Source organism: Osmerus eperlanus, chromosome 8 (assembly GCF_963692335.1).
Source record: "Osmerus eperlanus chromosome 8, fOsmEpe2.1, whole genome shotgun sequence".
NCBI lineage: Eukaryota > Metazoa > Chordata > Actinopteri > Osmeriformes > Osmeridae > Osmerus > Osmerus eperlanus.
In genome coordinates, this window is record NC_085025.1 from 3,153,999 (window position 1) to 3,174,931 (window position 20,933).

Genomic DNA, 20,933 nt, shown 5'->3' on the forward strand with positions numbered 1-20,933 from the left:
GTTCTTGGGCAAGGCACTTCACCATACTTGCCTCGGGGGAATGTTCCTGTACTTACTGTAAGTCGCTCTGGATAAGAGCGTCTACTAAATGTAATGTAGCTGCTCTGTGCTCAGTGGTCTTCACTGTTCCTCCCTGCCTGTTCCAGTTCAGGAGCACAGATGTGCCGAGGCCAGAGACATGGAGGAGAATAAGAATGAACATGACATGTTGTCAACGGGCCACCCTCACCTTCCTCAACCCCTCACACACACACACAGGCACACACACAAGATGTAAGATCATAGGAAAGATGCTTGAGGCCACGATGAGAGATATGAAGGTCTTATTAACAAAAATCCTCTTTTATTCTTAAACATAAACAAATATACAATCACAATGCCAATTTCACTCACTGTTGTCAGGTTGCCAGTCCCTTTTGGAATAAAAAAACAAACTCTTCGCCCAGATATGAACAACCAGCATAATAATGAAGACAGTTACATTTCCTGACTGAAGGTTTGACCAAGTGTAACAAAGACAAAGAAGGAAAGAAAAGTTCTTAAAACTGGGGGCGTCCATGTTTAGATGATTGAATTACACATTTCTTTCAGCATTTTCAATGACAATCTCATGATGAAACTATGCAAGAATCCACTTTTTATGGGTGACAACAGAACAAACACCTTTTGGAAACAAAGCAAGGTTTCAGTACCATGATTAAGGGTGATGATGTGATGATATACATGTAGATCTAACCTGATGTCTGTCAGTAAAGGACGGTTGTTTTGTTGGACCTTTAGAGAGACTGCCTTTTCTACTTTGTGCTCTTGGTTGTCAACAAAAACGGGGAACAAATGGAACTGACATTTTCTGTTGCGACTGACAGCTGTTTTTATCGGGTGCATCTGACATGGTGTGACATGACATAGTCATGACATAGTATGACAGACATGACATAGTATGACATACACATGACATAGTATTTGTGTGTTTTAAAGACTCAACACTGTTTACGCTCACTTGGCCCAGAGCCAAAACCAGAGCCTCAATATCTGGTGACATCAAAAGAGTTCAGGAGATCCACAACACAGACTGGGACCAAGACACTGTGTGCAAACCTCTACTGGAGAAGGATGGACTTGGAACTTTGTAAATCGCAGTGTTTTTCTCAACATTCTTGTATTGCCAACATCCACTGAAAAATACATCTTGCAAGAGGAAAAATAGTATTTTTAAAATAAATACTGACTGCCTTTTGAGATCAAATTCAACTCCAATATAAATGGCATGTTTAGCCAAGTGTTATCCATTGTGTGTGACTCCAGTGGTGTTACACTGGTAGAGAGGACCAAACCCACGAACCTTCTGGCAGACTCCCGCAAGTGCTGGTAAAAATAAGTCCAGAAGTAAGTGCTATATGATAGAAACATGCAAACGACCTCTCCCATCCTGTTTGTTTCCAGTTTGCTGTCAGCAGCTGCATCCAATCACCACGTAGGAAGCATTTTTCAGTTCTACATTTTTTGCATTCTCAAATCTCAACACACTTGTAATTGCAAACTGTAAACATGTCCATTTCTCTTCTGTTTCTCTAGAGTCGATCCAACAGTCTGTAATACTGGGCAGTAATATGATTTAACCCCATTTTGTAAAACATGACACCGAAGCAGACAAATAAAATAAAAAGTGAAATGGGCAGAAATGGGCAGAAGATATTTGGTCCAAACTGTTTTCAACAGAGATCAATTCGACAGCACAACTGTGAAAGGATGAAATTAAGAAATACAAAAAAAAATTTAAAAGGGTCTGTCACGACGTGAGGTGGGGTTGGACCCAAACGCAGGGGAGTCGGCAGGCATGGCAGAAACAAGGGTTTTATTCTCAAAAACGGGGAACAGATAGGGTACTCACACGGACAGGTATGGTAAGGACAAGACAAAGACTGGACACAAAACAGAAACCTAAATACACAGAACCAAACGACACACAGGTGGACACAATAACGCTAACGAGAACAGATGAAGACAATGACAGGGAAACACTAGGGCAGGGCAAAAAACTGAAACCGGGGGGGGCACGGCTGTGGCCGTGACAGGGTCTTGATTTTGTGCTCATAAGTGTTACACACTTTGACAAACTTTTAGAAAGTCATCTCTCGCACGTAATGCTGAAACAGCAAAGGTCTCAGGGATCATGTATAAACTTAATATCTGACTAAAGTATTTAGCTGTTAAACCTGAAAGTGTGAAATTCATGAGGAAGTGACTCCAGGAAGACATAGGACTCCAGCTCACTGAAGTGGAACTCCAGGCATAAGAAGGCATCACTGTACTGTATGCATAACACAGTCCCCCTCTGACCTTCTCCACTGCAGCGCTCCAGGCAGTGCTTCTCCTAACATGGCACACCGTTGAGGATCTCAAGTTATAATCTGAGACTGTGAAGGAATCCATTCTAACTGGTCCCACCAACCTATCCATTTAGTTTCTCCCTGTGACTGCCAAAAAACTATATTTTCACTCTACAGAAAAAGCAATTAAAATAGATTAAACCTGACCAAATAATTGTTTTCGTGATTTGGAATAAATCCTTAATAACATTAAATTTGACTGGCATTGACAACTGCCAACAGACACAATAAATGTAATTGCGGTGTATTGTATGGGTCAATTCAAGGCCAAATAAGTTGCTTTAGGTGTGGTGAAATCTAGCTTGAAAGTAATTGCAGAGGAAATATGCTGTCATAGTCTTTGTAAATCACGTCAAAACGTACATTGTAAGAGGGTCTTTGGGTTGTAAAGAAATTAAACTTTTCACTCTTTAAATTACCTTTCAAAATCAATGTTAACTTACTCATGCATCAAAAATATTCAGATTACAATTCTACGACTCAAGTTTCAAATACAATACATAATTTATGGCTTTATAAGTTAAAACTCCTTAAAAAAACCTCCTTAATTCACACCATCCTCTCACCCACAATATACAATTTAAATAAATGATTTAAAATGAGCGTATAGACATTTTAAAGCAAATTTGCTGTTCATACCACCAAAGGTAACATAAGTGTCACTCTCATCGCTTGCTACTCAGTGCTTAACCTGCATCTTTATATTGTCGTAGTACAAAAACATGCTCTGCAAAAAGCCTTATAGAAATACAAACACTACAAAAGAAGCTGTCTTTTACAAAGTATCTGAACAATCCATTTGCTCGTGGATTATCATAAAACTGGAATAATGTTTTATCCACTCTGGTCTAGTAAACCATAATAGTCTTGTGTCTTTCTCATTATTGCTGTGAGAATAACTCCCTTTGTAGTGCCTTGGTCAAAACACATTCCAGGAAGACAAGTTCACACAAGTCTGTTTTCTTTTATCTCGACGTTAATTTCCAAGAAACGGAAGAGATAGTTTTTCTTTTTCTTTCTGCTAATTTGTTGCATAACTCAAAACTCTCCCAAAAGGTTTTGTGCTTTAAAACCAGAACATCAGTTGATGTTTTCCCTTCTTGTTGTCCCTGGTCTCAGTAGGGCCTCCAGACGGCCTCATCCATCCTACCTCCAGGGTTGAGCACGGTGGGGGAGTTACTGTGGCTCCCCTCCCCCTCCACTCCCCCGTCCGTCTGGCTGGGCAGGTTAGGATTAACCAGGGAGCTGCCTGTGGAAGCACTAGTGCAGGGTGGTATCATCCTGGACGGTGAACGATCACCCCCCGGAACCATGGAGAATTGGTACGAGCCGGAGGAGGCTCCGTAATAGAGATAGGGGGTGCTGCTGGTCTGGAAGGGTCCACTCTGGCTCTGGGTGGAGCCGGGGTAGGGTGGGGGCAGGTAGGTGTGGTAGTGGGTGCTGCCCAGCGACATGGCGGAGGTGACCGGGGGGGTGTAGGTGAAGGTGGCGGGGTAGTGCATCCTGGGACTGGAGAAACGACTCTCTGTCAGAGAGAGGCTGGGAAACTGGCGCTCAAACTGACCTGGGAACGGGCTCAGGTCAGACGTACCTGCAGACACACACACACATACACATGAATATATGAGAGAGAGAGAGAGAGAGAGAGAGAGAGAGAGAGAGACAGAAAGAGAGAGAAAGAAGGTATGAAGGTAACATGAAGGATGTTATTTATCAAGTTATCAAGTTGACTCAAGCAACGTGCAGCCGTTCCTAAAGGATATGTCTGCTTGAATCTATGTCATATTAAATTACTAGTTATTATAATGGGTGTTGACTGTGTCACTCTCTTTCGATTACTGTCTGTGCTTCCCTAGTTGTCAGGGAGTCAGATGGCTGAGCGGTTAGAGAATTGGGCTAGTAATCAGAAGGTTTCCGGTTCGATTCCTGGCCGCGCAAAAATGACTTTGTGTCCTTGGGCAAGGCACTTCACCCTACTTGCCTCGGGGAGAATGTCCCTGTACTTACTATAAGTCGCTCTGGATAAGAGCTTCTGCTAAATGACTACAATGTAAATGTAGTTGTCAGTCTTGTTGATGTGCTATGTGAAGGGGGTTTTCAGTAATTGGTGTGTACAAAGTGCCTCTTGGGGATAATATACAATTATTTTGTTGTGTCAGAAAAGCTAAATATCCAAGCATTGTGATCCAATAAAAATAATCTCTTCAGACACCATGTTGAAATGCCAATAGACCTAGAAAGCTGTGTTCCAAAATATTTTCAATTATGGTCTTATTTGTTGGATTTAAGATTACAGTAACTGTGATAGATTGTGTATTCATGCTTGCATATATGATTCTTAATCTGTGTTTACAAATATGCTTATTTATGTGTCCTTGTGTGAATGCATATTATGCTCACATGTTTATGCTTACATAGTATGTGTGTGTGACTGTGTGTGCCTACGGTTCATATCTGTGTATGTTTATCTTTGTGTTTGTGTGTATCTCTGTGTGTGTGTGTGTGTGTCTATATCTGTGTTTGTGTGTATCTGTGTTTGTGTCAGTGTGTGTGTGGGTGCGTGTGTGAGGAGGGGTAATATGTGTGTGAATACTGCATGCACATAAAAAAAGCAGTTGGGATGAATCAGGAGCAGCACACATGGAAACACTTTGAGGAGAAGCAGTTTCCATGAGATCCATAATGAGGCAGGCCTGAGCTCTGATGTGGCTCTTCTCCTCTCCTCCCAACGGCTCCAGAGACAGAGAGTGTGTGTGTGTGTGTGTGGAAGTTATGTGTGTATGAAAGAGGGTGAGAGATATAAAGATACATAGATAGAGAGACAGAGAAAGAGAGAGAGAAAGAGAGAGAGAGAAAGAGCTGATCTCTCTCTCTCTCTCTCTCTCTCTCACTCTCCATCCATTCCATCCCTTCGTTCCTCTCCACGCTCCATCCTAAAAAATACCCTGAAACCACTAACTGGCTGTGGCTAACATCGCGCTCGGCCCAGAAAGTTTAAGGAGAATAGGAGGTACTCCCCACTCACACTAACCCCCTCATCCCCCCCCCCCCCCCCCCCCCCTCCGTGGTGGAGTCCAGCCATGGCAGTCTTATCATAAATCACTAGGCGTCTTCCGTGTCACCATGTCTGGTGTGAGAGGGCGGGGATGGCTGGGTGGGGGGTGGTGGGGGGGGAGGGCTTAGTGTTTATGTGTGGGTGAAATTGCAAGGCCGGGTTTGTCGCTAGCGTCAGATAACATGTGCTGTCAATTAAGGCCTTTAAACTTCCTTCTCTCCAGCAAGATCCATTTGATTTTTCATTGAAATAGTAGGTGATTGTCTTCGGAATAGAGGGACCAGTGTGACCTCAGAAGTGAACGGCAGTGTTCAATAAACTCCCGACTTCTGCTGTTCACATTTGGACTTGTTTACTGTACAAAGCCCTCTGTGATGATGAGCCAGATCAAGCTTCATTAGTTTAAATGAAACCAGAGTCTACGTTGTCTAAATATTTGGAAGTATTTTACAAACCCAAACTTTTGAACTTCACTTCCGAATTTGGTGTTTGACTTGAGTGATGAACTCCTGGAGCTGAATCACTGATTGCCTACTGAAGCATTTCTCTACATGAAGAGCCGGGTAGACAGGAGAGGCCAAGGGCCCTGCCAGTCGCTCCTCCTCCTCCTCTCTGTAGTGGAGCTCCAGTCAGGGGTGATGTAGCTGCTCTGAGCTCACCATGAGTCAGACGACGAGACCCCTCGTCGTTACACTTAGGAGCCGTTAATATCCAGGCGTGTCAGCGTGTGAGTGCATCAGCATGTGGAAGCAAGCTTCAGTGTGAGCATGCATGCGTGAGAGTGTGTGGAAGGGTGTGAGTGTGAGTGTGTGTGGAAGGGTGTGTGTGTGTGTGTGTGTGGAAGGGTGTGAGTGTGAGTGTGTGTGGAAGTGTGTGTGTGTGTGTGTGTGTGGAAGGGTGTGAGTGTGAGTGTGGAAGTGTGTGTGTGTGTGTGTGTGTGGAAGGGTGTGAATGTGTGTGTGGAAGGGTGTGAGTGTGAGTGTGTGGAAGGGTGTGAGTGTGTGTGTGTGTGTGTGGAAGGGTGTGTGTGTGTGTGTGTGTGTGTGGAAGGGTGTGAGTGTGAGTGTGGAAGTGTGTGTGTGTGTGGAAGGGTGTGAATGTGTGTGTGGAAGGGTGTGAGTGTGAGTGTGTGGAAGGGTGTGAGTGTGAGTGTGTGGAAGGGCTTAGAGTACAAAGCTCGACGCTCCTGAGATGAAAGCAGGGAAGGGGGGGACCAAACTAATCAGAGCTGACAAGGCAGCTGGCAGGATTTCAATCCCCCTCCGATGCACAGTCACACCGCGGCAACTCTTAAGCACTCACCCTCGCTTCGGGCGCTACGAGGAGGAATTAAGGTGTAGCACATCAACACAAAAGAGAGAGAGATGTTGTCTGAAAAGAGAGAGTGTAGAGAGAGAGTAGAGAGAGCAAGAGAGAAAGAAAGCGAGAGAGAGAGAGAGAATGTCAAAGGGAGTGCATAGGGAAAAGAATCACCTGGCGCTGGGTCAAACAGGTGTATGAAGGAGAGAACTTGTCTGGCCGCATTTAGGGCTTTTAAACGAGTGTTTGGGTCGGGGAAAGGCAGACAAATTAGCACACAGATGCCGCCGTTATGCTGAAGACTGGACTCCATGAGTACCCAGCATGCCTTGGGAGAGCCGTGGATCACTATAAAGCCACTTTATTGGTTCGTCACGAGCCTGTTATTATCATGGGCCTGTTATTACCCATCCTCCTCTGAGATCAAAGGCTTGGACAGAGGAAAAGAGGAAACAATCCTCTTTTCCACTGTTTATAAAAAGCCTTCCAGAACCACTCTGAAGGAGAACAACGGAAGTCTCCTTCTTCTCACATTCATCCAGAATTAGCTAATGGTGACTTGTGCAAGTCAATTGGTCAGAGTTAGCCTGCCTTTTCTGACAAATTGTAAATAGGCAATTACAGCTGTGAAGGTAGGGGGGGCACAGTGCAGGGTGGGTGGAGGTGAGTACCTGTGTGAGGTAGGGTGGGCACAGTGCAGGGTGGGTGGAGGTGAGTACCTGTGTGAGGTAGGGGGGGCACAGTGCAGGGTGGGTGGAGGTGAGTACCTGTGTGAGGTAGGGGGGGCACAGTGCAGGGTGGGTGGAGGTGTGTACCTGTGTGAGGTAGGGGGGGCACAGTGCAGGGTGGGTGGAGGTGAGTACCTGTGTGAGGTAGGGGGGGCACAGTGCAGGGTGGGTGGAGGTGAGTACCTGTGTGAGGTAGGGGGGGCACAGTGCAGGGTGGGTGGAGGTGAGTACCTGTGTGAGGTAGGGGGGGCACAGTGCAGGGTGGGTGGAGGTGAGTACCTGTGTGAGGTAGGGGGGGCACAGTGCAGGGTGGGTGGAGGTGAGTACCTGTGTGAGGTAGGGGGGGCACAGTGCAGGGTGGGTGGAGGTGAGTACCTGGCAGGCGTCGGGGCACGTCGCTGATGGCAGGAAGGCCTGTGGCCCGGCTGGCGGAGAGGGGGGTGGTGGAGTGAACAGAGGGGGAGGCCATGGGACTCAGGTAAGAGGGGTAAGTCTGCTCATAGGACCAGGGTGGAGAGGCCTGGGACTGGCGTGGGTCTGAGGGGGGGGAGAGGAATAAAAAGGTGAGAATCGCTGCATTTCAGTAGTTGAATTCCTGCCTTGCATTTGAAATACATTGCATGAGAGAGCAGAGGCAACAAGATAAGACGTTATCGGTGTCTTATTCCATTTACAGTGCATTCCTGGATGTTTTTTTTGCAGTTATTCTCAGTTAAAATTGTTACGCAACCTCTCTTGCAATGACACATCTAATGTTTGCCTAAGCAGAGAAGATCTTCCTGTTTGCTTTTAAAAACATCTTGGACTAGCTTCAGGACTGAGAGGTTCCATGGCACACGCCCAGCATATAAACACACAGCCACACTCATGGCAAAACACACTTTACAACAGTCTCTGCACTCACATAAAGCCTAAACACCTATTTGCACATTGACCACGAACAGTAAGAGTCTTGAGGCTGAAAACGATCTACAGATTGAATATCAAAATGTGTACATTTATCAATATTCTAGGATGTAAACGTTTTCGTGTATTTACAGAATCCAGCCGTCGGATGTTGACTTCAAGATCAACCTCAAAATATTTACAGAGAAGCTGTGGAAACAGTCAGCACATGTCCGTTCAGGTCTACAAACGACCCACTGTACCCCTCAAGTACTGGGAAACCCTGAATGTGAAATCTTAAGTGTAACCAGCACATGTGACAGGAAGAGGCCAGCTGGACTGAGGCAGGGAGGCTAGTAGGGAGGAGCTGGCAGTAGCAGGGCTGGCTCAGGTGACAGGTGTGTAGTCGTGAGAGATGGCGTTACCACCTCGTACGTAGAGAATGTACATGAAATAGGTATAACCTCTAGGTGTGACATTTCACCTTGCCTGAACAAACCTGCTCTATTTCACTAAGAGCCCATACCGCACTGAGACTATTTTTACCTGGAGGGAGGCATGTGTGCATGGTGGCGGCTCAGTGATGATGGGACCTCACGGTGACTGTGATGTGTGGTGAACATTAGGTGCTGTATCTACCCTGGCTGCTGAATGTTCTAGAAGCACATCTGGTACTGTATCTACCCTGGCTGCTGAATGTTCTAGAAGCACATCTGGTACTGTATCTACCCTGGCTGCTGAATGTTCTAGAAGCACATCTGGTACTGTATCTACCCTGGCTGCTGAATGTTCTAGAAGCACATCTGGTACTGTATCTACCCTGGCTGCTGAATGTTCTAGAAGCACATCTGGTGCTGTATCTACCCTGACTGGTGAATGTTCGAGAAGCACATCTGGTGCTGTATCTACCCTGGCTGCTGAATGTTCTAGAAGCACATCTGGTACTGTATCTACCCTGACTGGTGAATGTTCTAGAAGCACATCTGGTGCTGTATCTACCCTGGCTGCTGAATGTTCTAGAAGCACATCTGGTACAGTATCTACCCTGACTGGTGAATGTTCTAGAAGCACATCTGGTGCTGTATCTACCCTGGCTGCTGAATGTTCTAGAAGCACATCTGGTGCTGTATCTACCCTGACTGGTGAATGTTCTAGAAGCACATCTGGTGCTGTATCTACCCTGACTGGTGAATGTTCTAGAAGCACATCTGGTACTGTATCTACCCTGACTGCTGAATGTTCTAGAAGCACATCTGGTACTGTATCTACCCTGACTGCTGAATGTTCTAGAAGCACATCTGGTACTGTATCTACCCTGGCTGCTGAATGTTCTAGAAGCACATCTAGTACTGTATCTACCCTGACTGGTGAATGTTCTAGAAGCACATCTGGTACTGTATCTACCCTGGCTGCTGAATGTTCTAGAAGCACATCTGGTACTGTATCTACCCTGACTGGTGAATGTTCTAGAAGCACATCTGGTGCTGTATCTACCCTGACTGGTGAATGTTCTAGAAGCACATCTGGTACTGTATCTACCCTGACTGGTGAATGTTCTAGAGGCTCACCTGGTATCTGTGTTTGGCCCTGGGGGTTGAAGGAGTTGGGTCCAGGGTTGAGGGATGGCCGGGGTGGTTGTGTCGGCACGGCAACCCTCTGTCGGATTCTCTCCAGCTCGCTGAGGCGGTCAGAGAACAGGCCGGTCTTAGGAGCATCCTCCAGCTTCTGACGGTGCCCTGCAGACACACACACCCCGTCAGCCAGGCTACCCCTCACCCTCACCCTCAACTTGACCCAACACTGTCCTTACCTCACGCTGCTGTCAGCTGCATCTACATCCACCTCACACTATGACCCCCTCCACAAGAGGTCATTTAGTATAAGAACTTGACGACCGCGGAACTATTTCTACGTCTATGTTTCACCCGCCCAGAAGAAGTTTCACGTCTTGTGTTTGCTTTACAGTGTAGTGTTGGCATAGTGGCGATCGTGGATCTTGTCATTCCTGTCATGCTGTGATATGACAGTTGTGCTATGTGCCATGAGAGCTGATCTTCTGTCAACAGGACCTGTGTTTATATCAGCCAGAGGATGTATGCTGTGAGAGGCCAGAACTGGGATGCTGCATCCTGTTAGCGACAAGCTAGGAGCCAGCAGTTTACTCAGCCAGGACTCATCCTCAGGTAAACACTACAGCTCTGCTCAAAAACCTGATTCTGATGCCATGATGGCCTCTCCCGTCTAGTTGCGTTCTGTCCCTTCCAAAACATCCCACAATTTCGTTATGCACTTAATGTACTGCATGTACTGCCTCTGTCTACACACACACACACACCCTCTCTCTCTCTCTCTCTCTCTCTCTCTCTCTCTCTCTCTCTCTCTCTCTCTCTTTCTCTCTCTCTGTCTCTCTCTCTCTCTCTCCCATTAAGTAAATTAAGAGCTCTGGATGGGTCCCCTCTCTCTCTCTCTCTCTCTCTCTCTCTCTCTCTCTCTCTCTCTCTCTCTCTCTCTCTCTCTCTCTCTCTCTCTGTCTCTTTGTCTCTCTCTCTCTCTCTCTCTCTCTCCTGTCTGTCTGTCATTTTACACGTCTGTGTATTTGAATGCTTGCTCCCTCCTCCATCAGATCCTTTGTAAAGTAGGTGAGGTAAACATGAAGGTAAAGAAACTCATGCCGGAGCTGGCAGAGTGCCATCTGGCACAGGCACGGACAGGCAGCTGCCTCAGAATCCTGTCCAACCTGCCTGAGCAACACACAGACACACCTCTGACACTAGCCCAGGGAGGGGGTGGAGAGACAGGGGTCAGGGGTCAGAGGCATCCTAGAGAGGAACAGCAGAGATGAAGAGGAAAAGGAAAGAAGATGAGTTGGATGAAGATGAGGAGGAAAGAGAGAAAAAAGAGCCGGAGGTTGAGGAGGAGCAGAAGCTACAGGAGGAGACAGAAGTGGCAGAATATTTGAGGTTTCCATCAGTTTCCTGTTCAGTGTTCCAGGGATGTCACATGGACACATACATCCTGATAGATGATGATGTGCTACAACGTCAACCCCCAACTCGGAGCACCCCATCTTGATGACCTCAAATTGCAGAGCTCACTTTCATGACATAACTCACATGGATAATTCATTAATTTCAACATTTGCCATCAGGCCGGCGGATAATTTGTGCCTTTCACTGGCATTCCTTATTTCTCTTAGCGGGCTGTGCCCAGTCAATCATAGGCTTTCCACTCCTAACAGACTGAGTTTCTCTTTAAAACAGCGATGGGACACAGTGAGGCTTTGTGCATGGCCGTCTCCTAGAGATGAGGGGGGGGGGGGGGGCGAGACATGGGGGAGGCAGAGGGGGGTGGGGGCAGGAGGGAGAGGAGGAGACCCTGATGAACAGTAAATTAAGAGCTCTGGATGGGTCCCCAGTCTGGGGGCTGACTGGGGCCCGTTGGATCCTCCCTGAAGCGCCGTGAATGGTGGAACAGTTAGAGGACCAGGGGGTTTCCTCCGCACAGCACAGAAGATCCAGGACCAGGAGGGTTCCTCCGCACAGCACAGAAGATCCAGGACCAGGAGGGTTCCTCCGCACAGCACAGAAGATCCAGGAGCTCTCCGAGACACGCCGTACCCAGTCTGGGCTGCATCTAACGGGGGATGTTTTCACTCACAAGGGCGGAGTGTCTGTAAATACACTGAACTGCCTGATCTTTCCCCAGGTCTTTCAGACAGTCTGATACAGGCTGTGCACTTTCTCTGTTTACACTCCCAGGTCAAGCTCAAACCAGTGGACCACTAGTTTTCCCCAACTGGCTGGACAGTGGGTACCAACAGATAAGGTGGGCAACCTGGTTTTGGTCATAAGGGGCAGCGAAGCATGGTTTTCAACCATGAAGAAATGTGACATGGTAACCACTACTATGCATTAAAGTCCAGTGCACAGTGAATACACCCTGCCCTCACAGTCCATTAGTTTGGTGGCTCTGACAGTAAATACCGTTCTTCAGGCCTTAATTACACCTTTTAGAAGACATCTGTTGCCAAACACAAGATTTCTCAGCTGTTTTATCGGAACCCTAGCAGGGCGTTGGAATGAGCCGGGGTATTTAAAGGAGCGGGAAGGCGGATGATTTCAGCGCCGGAGGGAAAGTCCCTCAGATTCCCATCATCCCTGTGAAAATAGCCCAGATTTTCGATAGTGTGTGCCACTTCCCTGCCCAACCAGCAGCCGGAAACACAAGATTCAGACCAGATGTTACGGTAATACACAAGCTCATGGACACGCACCTACACACACACACACACACATGTAGGCTAGCACAGACACACAAACGTACGCATGTGCCAGCTCCATCCATTATCTGCCATCTCTGCAGATCAAATCGGACACCCAGCGATCCCAAAAAAGTGTTGTTTGAAGCAGAGAGATAATGAACTAGGGACCTATCCACCACACTGGTCTGAAAACACCGTAAGTAAGAGCAAGAAGGGTAAACAGTGTGTAAGTCCTAAGTAATTGATGCCAGATGGAGATGTGATCTGGGTCTGAGTGCCGTGATCTCTGATGGATGATGAGGTGAGCTGTTTCCCTCTGAGGCACGGGCTGAGACTACCAGTCTGAAACACAATAGCGCTCCTTACCAGCCAAGCAGGCATCCTCTACAGATGAACTATTTCGAAATTCACTCCGGTTGACTAGGGTTACACATGTAAGAAACACATGTGAACACAAGCCGAATAAATGGACATCTTATAAATTCACTGTCACGTCATCCTCAAAGCCCAGTCGGCTTAGGGTTTATGATTATGGTGTGACCTGTGATTAATATATCTACCCTGATTTAGGAGCAACACACTCCTGGAATATCAGTCTGGGTGTCTGTCAGTCAGCTCCTGCTAGAACAGCCAGTAAAGAGCATGACTGAATGCATTCGTCTCCATTTCACTTTTTTATTTGGAGCTTTCCCAGTGGCTGTGTTGTTTTTGTGAGGAGTCAGAAACAATGAATTATTTCAGGTGGCAGTCTGAATCTGGCAGAGCGTGAAGAGAGAGGAAAAGTGCTGAGTGGGTGACAGCCAGACGCCCGTCTACCATGGGGGTCTGTAGAAGTGGAGAGAGAAAGAGAGAGAGCAGAGGAGGGGAAAGAGGGAGAGGGGGAGAGAGGGATAGAGAGAGAAAGAGAGAGAGAGCCAGGCTGTCGTGGAGAGCTGCCAGCCATCTGTGTGGTCCATGCGTTCCAGCCCTGAGGAAGCAAGCCAGGCCAGGGAAGGGCACACACACACTCACACTGTACACACATATGCTGTACTGTACATAAAACCCACACACATCCACACTCACACTGATCATCCACTTTGATGCTCTCTCTCTCTCTCTCTCTCTCTCTCTCTCTCTCTCTCTCTCTCTCTCTCTCTCTCTCTCTCTCTCTCTCTCTCTCTCTCTCTCTCTCTCTCTCTCTCACACACACACACACACACACACACACACACACACACACACACACACACACACACACACACACACACACACACACACACACACAGTCTCAGACAGCCTCCCTCATCACCTCTCCGCTCACATGAAAGTGTTTTTATTCGGAACAAAGAGAGTAAATCTCTTTGAGATGTTTTGATGTTGTGCTGCTCCAGTCCCTAACTCTCTAGACCTGAGTGTACAGGGTCAGTCCCTGACTCTCTAGACCTGAGTGTACTGGGTCAGTCCCTGACTCTCTAGACCTGAGTGTACAGGGTCAGTCCCTGACTCTCTAGACCTGAGTGTACTGGGTCAGTCCCTGACTCTCTAGACCTGAGTGTACTGGGTCAGTCCCTGACTCTCTAGACCTGAGTGTACTGGGTCAGTCCCTGACTCCGTAGACCTGAGTGTACTGGCTCAGTCCCTGACTCTCTAGACCTGAGTGTACTGGGTCAGTCCCTGACTCCATAGACCTGAGTGTACTGGCTCAGTCCCTGACTCTCTAGACCTGAGTGTACTGGCTCAGTCTCAGCATCTCAGGCCCTCTGCCTCTCAGCTTTGTGTTCTGTCTTATAAAGCCTTGGCATCTGTTCATGGAACCTCATGAGACATCCGTCTCACTGCCTCAGGATTAGACTAGAGTATCTCTCTCTCTCGTTCACTTCTTTCAGTCTCTCTCTGTTTTTTTCCCTCTCTCTTTCTCTCTTCTCCCTCCTGGAGTTCAGGGGGGTTTATTGGTCTTGCTCCCATTGTTAAGGCATGTTCTGAATGAGTCTGCAGCTTCAGCAGATACCACACTGTCTGTCTGTGAGTGTGTGTGTGTGTGTGTGTGTGTTTGAGAGAGAGCATCAAAGTGGATGTGTGTGAGTTTTATGTACAGTACAGCATATGTGTGTACAGTGTGTGTGTGTGTGTGTGTGTGTCCATGAGTGCATGCGCACTCTGGTGTGAGGATGTGTAAATAAGGGCGGGGCCATCCCTTTCAGAGATAAACAAGCCCAACGTGTGCTGACATGTGACCTATGTTTAAAGTCGGTATTGGATTGCTCAGGTCTTGCCCGTCAGGCTCAGTAACATCACGACAGGCATGATGACGCACACATAGAACCGCTCACGCTCAGAGAAGGCGTGTGTGTGTCCAAAGGTAAGCGAAACTGCCCTTAGAGGACAACAGGCCGCGATAATGCTGATATTCCCGTTGTACACTTGAGGTAACGGAGCATGCAAACAGTTTATTAGTATCTCTCACAACATACACGTGCGGTGAGGTTTTGTGGGAGGGCTGTGCCTAACATCAAATGTGTGTGAATGTGTGGAGCGATACGAAGCTTGGTTTGGCAAAGGAGACCACTGAACCACTAATATTGTCTCCAGGCCTCTGAACTACCAGACTCATACAACACCAAGACCAAACTTGTTAACACCCTGACCAAAACTAGACCAGACCCAGACCCAGGCCCAGACCCAGACCCGGCACATACCAAGACAGGGGCCAACAGCACAGAGGGGCCTGACCACTAACCTCGTACAAAAACCATGAAAGACACGAAGGCATGCACACACACAGCAACACAAGACATATATGCCACAAGTGCTTCAGTCACCTCCTATGGTTGGCTGTCAATAATAACCAGTAATGGAAAGAGAGTCATTTGGACAGAAAGCCTGGTGCTGTGTTGACTATCTCCAGTCAGGAGACTGTTCCTGGTCATGCCCAGGATCTGAGGAGACACAGAACCACCTATAAAAGCATGTTGGTTTAACCAACCCCTCCCAGTCTATTAGTTCAAATGACGTTTAATGAGACCTATTAGCAGTGCTCCAAACCAGCACTGTTACTAAAACAGACTACTGACACCAATAACACACACACAGACATACATACATACATAAACACACACACACACGCGTGTGGGTGCACACAAACATACACAAGCTCACACACACACCCACAGACACACTTCTGGGCGTTGTGGCAAACCACAGGGCAACCAGGACCTGTCATCTTATTAAGCACAATGAGAGCCACAGAAACCACATTAACCTCCTGCTAATAACACAGTGACCAGAAGGACCTGACAAACCACTCCCCAAGAGTGCAGCCACACTTCCACTGCAGGCCCGTCAGCACAACCGGGCCCAACATCGCAGTCACGTTACCACAGAGAATCGTTACTTTATCAACCAAACCCAGAAAACTGTAACTGATTCCAAACTAAGCCGGAGGAACTTGATATGGCGGTTCCAGTGGTGTGGGACTCTTCTGGTAACCATAAGGCCTTGACAATTACATAAACTAATTATTAACACACTTACTGACTGACACCCTCATCAACTGCATGGAGGACACGGATGAAAAGTTAACAAGAACAAAATAACAAAACACTGTGTAGCAGATGTCTCTCGTGGACAAAGCAGCTGTTCCCAAATCTTTCAAAGATGATTGTTTTGGAGTGAATAAACGTTCTATCCCTCTCCGTCACTTTGAAAAATATGCAGAAGTTGAATGTTTCAGACAAATGACATGTAGTCGTGACGTGTTTGTGTGTGTGAATGTGTTTGTGTGTGTGTGTGCTATGAGCTAAGACAGCCCAGTGTTCTCCTCTCTGTCGGGCCCCTCCAAGGCGTACTAGTGGCCTCCTAATTACCCACTCATTTAACACCAAATAGAGGTGGAATGGCAGACGAGGCCCCCATGTGTAAATGAAGCGTTCAAAGATAGCAGTGGCTGGCTCTGAGCTGGGAGACTGTCAGTACCGGGCCTGGGGCAGTGAGGCCTGGGGCAGTGAGGCCTGGGGCAGTGAGGCCTGGGGCAGTGAGGCCTGGGGCAGTGAGGCCTGGTGGTGGGTCCTAACAGGGACACACATGTGGGGTTCGTCACCCTGTGACCCAGGCTCAGTGACCCAGGCTCTGTGACCCAGGCTCAGTGACCCAGGCTCAGTGACCCAGGCTCAGTGACCCAGGCTCAGTGACCCAGGCTCAGTGACCCAGGCTCAGTGACCCAGGCTCAGTGACCCTGAGGGAGAAGCGTGTTCCGAGGCACAGGTCCTGGTGAACTGGTGACAGCACAGCCATGATTTAATCCACTTCACAACTCACATGAAGTGGATTGCTATTGGTGGAATACCGGCGGAAAGGAAAATGGCTTTGATGCGAGGAGTTCAGCGTTCTGTATTTACAGTGTATTTCACACCTGGTTGATCACGTCCTTAAGACTTCAGAATATGTCTGTGGGCCGAATGGACTTTAGGACTGTTGTTGTCGAGAGAGAAAACGGTTCTTTGTAAACAAATTCCTTCCTGCCTCCCATCCGCCGGTCTCTAAGTAACGGGCTCAGACTGTGGGTGTTTGGAAGTCATCTGACAGAGACGGCAGATGCACAGGAAATGCTTGCGATCAAAGTGAAGAGCGAGTGCTCTTCGCATATCCGTATGTGTTACTGTGTGAGCACGCATTCTCGTGTGTGAGTGTGTGTGTGTGTATGAGGGGCGTCTATGGCGCCAGGGGGCAGGTTTCATCCAGAATGATGACCTACTAATCCCCGTGTCTCCAGATTTGTCGCTGTCTCTCCGTCTGTCTCTGTGTCCCAGTACCATGTGTGTTTCTAGGACGGGAGGAGGGTTGTTTGTGATGTGCTAGTCTTCACTAAGACGCCAGAGATGGGAATATGTTTTTATGAATAGGCAGGGCTGGGGAAACAGCTGCCTGCCAGACCAGTTGGCACTGATGGCCATAGTAAAGTTTTTTTTCCTCTTCAGTTGTTTTTATATGGCCCATTAAAATGAGCTGATGCTAGCACTTTGCTACCCAGTGTACCCTTCGCGCTGCACTCTCTCTTATACCATCGCATGGGAAGCAAGGCTATTTCTGAGAAGTCAAGTTAATTAAAAACCTGTTGATTGCCACTTAAAATAATCGGAACTTTTTCCAGTTAAGGGGTTTGAAAAAAGTATGTCTCTATCCTTTGTTAGTGTACTTGTTGTTTTACTATCTCCATTTTAGACAGGCGCCACTATTTAGTACTAGTCCTTGACTGTTGTGATTGGCTATCTGTTCGTAGGACACGCCCACAAATCAGCAAGTCTAACAAAAACAGCCTCAGCCAGTCATTATCACACTCTGGGCGAGTGTGTGCGTGTGTTTGTGTGGGTATATGGGTGTGTGTGGGTATGTGGGTGTGTAGGTGTGTGTAGGTATGTGTGTGTGTCTGTGTGTGAGTGTGTGAGCGTTTCTGCGTGTGTGTGTGTGAGCGTACGTCTGTGTATGTGTCTGCGTGTGTGTGTGTGTGTCTGCGTGTGTGTGGGTATATGTGTGTGTCTGCGTATGTGTGTGTGTGAGCGTGCGTGCGTCTGTGTGTGTGTGTCTGTGTGTGTGTGTGTGTGTCTGTGTGTGTGTGTGTCTGCGTGTGTGTGTGGTGTACTCACTCCTGGGCTCCCGTGGTCCATCCACTGTGACCTTAATGGCCCGGTGGTAAGTGGCCACTTGTGGAGGGTTGGAGAACACCGTGATTGTCAGGGTGAAGCTCTTTCCTGTAGGGACATTAGAACACATCAGTCATTCTCAAGGGCAATGCCCTGCATTCATACACCACAACCCTCAAGACCCAATTCTAGCTAAGCCCATAAAAGCATGTCTTTAAGAGCGCAAACTGTAGTCAAGTAAAGAAAATAAACATCCGACAGGACCTTTAATACACCTGAAGATGAGGCATTCAGACAGTCAAACAGTTCTTGTGATCATAAGCTTCTCCTTGTCGAACCCTGTCTGTGTTTGCGTGGGTGAGAAGAATCTTAACAGTCACTTCCTCCTATGCTAATCCCTGGCAGTTGCTGCTTTGCCTGGGGCTGACTGTGTGTGTGTGAGAGTGAAATAAATAGTGTGTGTGTGTGTGTCGTTCCTCGGATTTGAGTTGCAGGAATTCTGTGACTCCGACTGAAGACGCCTATTCAGCACAAACACTAACATCTGAGGTATGCATAGAACTCACATCACCATGACTAAGCACAGGAAACAGGAAGTAGGAGGCAGGTTTCTTAGTCTACACTCTTTCCTTGATTTTACAGCCTTTCCCTCACTATAATCCATATCATGGTTTTGTCCACTGTTAACATAACACTGTGATCCCATTGATAATCCTTCACAGCAACAAGATACCTCTTCAGATGACTCACATTCCTTAAGCTGAGTGGATGAGTTAACATTAGCTATTGACCCTGTTCTGAGGTCAGATTGGTGTTTTCCCGGTAGTTCCCGGAAGCAGGGAATCCAAGACGGATAGCTGAATCGGATAGCTGATTTAGTTATGCACAGTGACCCATACCTAATCACTACATTTATCTGGAACCTTGTTAGTAAATAACATCAAGTTTAAGTCATGGACACCGTCAGGTCTTTGCTTGTCCCATACCTGTGACTGTTAGCCTCTCGCCCTACTCTGCCTTCATGCACATGTCCTCTGTTCTCTTCACCCTGCCTGCTGGTTGTGTTCTGGTCTTATCTCTCTGTGTAGAGGGTATCCATTTCAGGCACCTGTGTCCTGATCCCCTTAAGTCTCCTATGTCACTTCCTGTGGCAAGATTCCATGTCACAGAGCAAAAGACGCACAAGGTTTCCATGGCCAAAGGGGTCCTCTGCCATGCCTTCTTACCTCACTCCCTCCCCTCCTCCATCCTATCCTCTCTCCTCCACAACCGAGTAAAGGCCTGTTTACATATGCCCAAATTCCTCCATCCTCCCTTCCTATTGGATCGACTTCATCTTAGAAAACCATTTCAGAGCAGATATAAAAGCTGGCTGGATGGAAGCTACTTGCCAGTGAGAAACCAACGTGAGTAAAAGAAGTTCTGGCTCAGATGGAACAAAACAGTGTGCCAAGGAGGACAAAATCACCAGCACTGCATTCCTGCACAATAACATGCTTATCCTGAGAAAAAAGCTTCTTTGTGCCAAACCTCTTACCGTAAATATAATGATTTGGTTTCACAACTTGTAATTGACACACACAGAGTAACGAGAGTGATGCCAAATATTCGGGGAATGTCACTGGTTCCAATGTGACTGGTGCTCAACTCCCTCCACGGCTCCCAGCTTCCTCTAGTGAGAGACAGGCTGACGTCCAGCACCACCCATGGTGTGTGCATGCCTGTGTGCGTGTGCATGCCTGTGTGTTTGTGTGTGTGGCTCAGCAGAGCAGGGTTACACCAGGTGAGCAGGAGCATCAACAGGCTCTCCACGGAGCTACAAAGGCCAGGTCGACCGTCCTGTGGCGGGCCTCTCACCTCTCCCACTGCGCCCCACAAAGCGGAGGTCGTTGAAGCGGGCGACCTGGTTCTTTATCACTCCAGAGGCGTTCCGCAGCTCCGCGGAATAGTTCTCGTCGTTCCCAGCCATCACCGTGACGACGGTCCCATCAGACACCTCTCCCAACGCCACCACCTGACCAGAAGAAGAACTTGTGATGTTGGTTGCCATGGCATCGGAGACTGAGATGGAAACATATTTAGCAGTTTGTGCATTATGTTGGGTTGATTATCGATGTAATTAATAGATGCTAAGTTACTTTGTTCATGTACATAATTATCATTAACTTACGTAAAATCTATATCATAATGGACAAATGCATTTGTTTTTGCTTGTGATCATTTTACAATGAAGATAGTGTAAAGAGAATTTAAAGGCATCGATTGCTTGAGGCGTAGCCCTTGAGTAAATACAGATGGTGATTCACTTATTCAAATCATGTATCATGTTGATTCTGGTCTATTCTTTTAAACCAGGACATTATTTCTACTTCATGCACATGCATTTTTGAACAGGAGGAAATTGTATTAATGACTGTATTAATAATGTTGCTACCACATAGATGAAGGTGAATATTTTTAAAAAACTTATTGGATACAGATAAATTAACAATAATTACAGCGGTATCATAATTTAAGGGCAAATACAGAAGACAACAGTTTAATAATTGTGTAATTTTAGGTAAGTGTTAGGTTTGAATCTGGAGCCAAGGCCTAAGGACTTTCTGCAAGACTGTTTCTTTGTTCTACGAAAAGCAATTGATATGAATTTGCAGAATAATCATGTGTCTGTCAGGGTGCTTTCTAATTCACAGGCCT

The 20,933-nt window shown here is 47.2% G+C and overlaps 1 protein-coding gene across 3 annotated transcripts in view; it reads right to left on the bottom strand.

Annotated features, from left to right (window-relative positions):
- Window positions 1-306: 306 nt before the first annotated feature.
- Window positions 307-20,933, bottom strand: part of runx2b (RUNX family transcription factor 2b) — a 42,367-nt gene continuing 21,740 nt past the window's right edge. For 2 of the 3 annotated variants that reach the window (XM_062467927.1, XM_062467929.1), the window contains 5 exons: window positions 20,094-20,250; window positions 18,240-18,344; window positions 9,926-10,093; window positions 7,848-8,009; window positions 307-3,981 (listed from right to left, as the gene is read on the bottom strand). In XM_062467927.1, the coding sequence (XP_062323911.1) occupies window positions 3,506-3,981; window positions 7,848-8,009; window positions 9,926-10,093; window positions 18,240-18,344; window positions 20,094-20,250 (1,068 nt within the window). In that variant the 3' untranslated portion in view covers window positions 307-3,505. The remainder of the gene's footprint in view (window positions 3,982-7,847; window positions 8,010-9,925; window positions 10,094-18,239; window positions 18,345-20,093; window positions 20,251-20,933) is intronic. The other variant, XM_062467930.1, reaches the window with a different exon arrangement.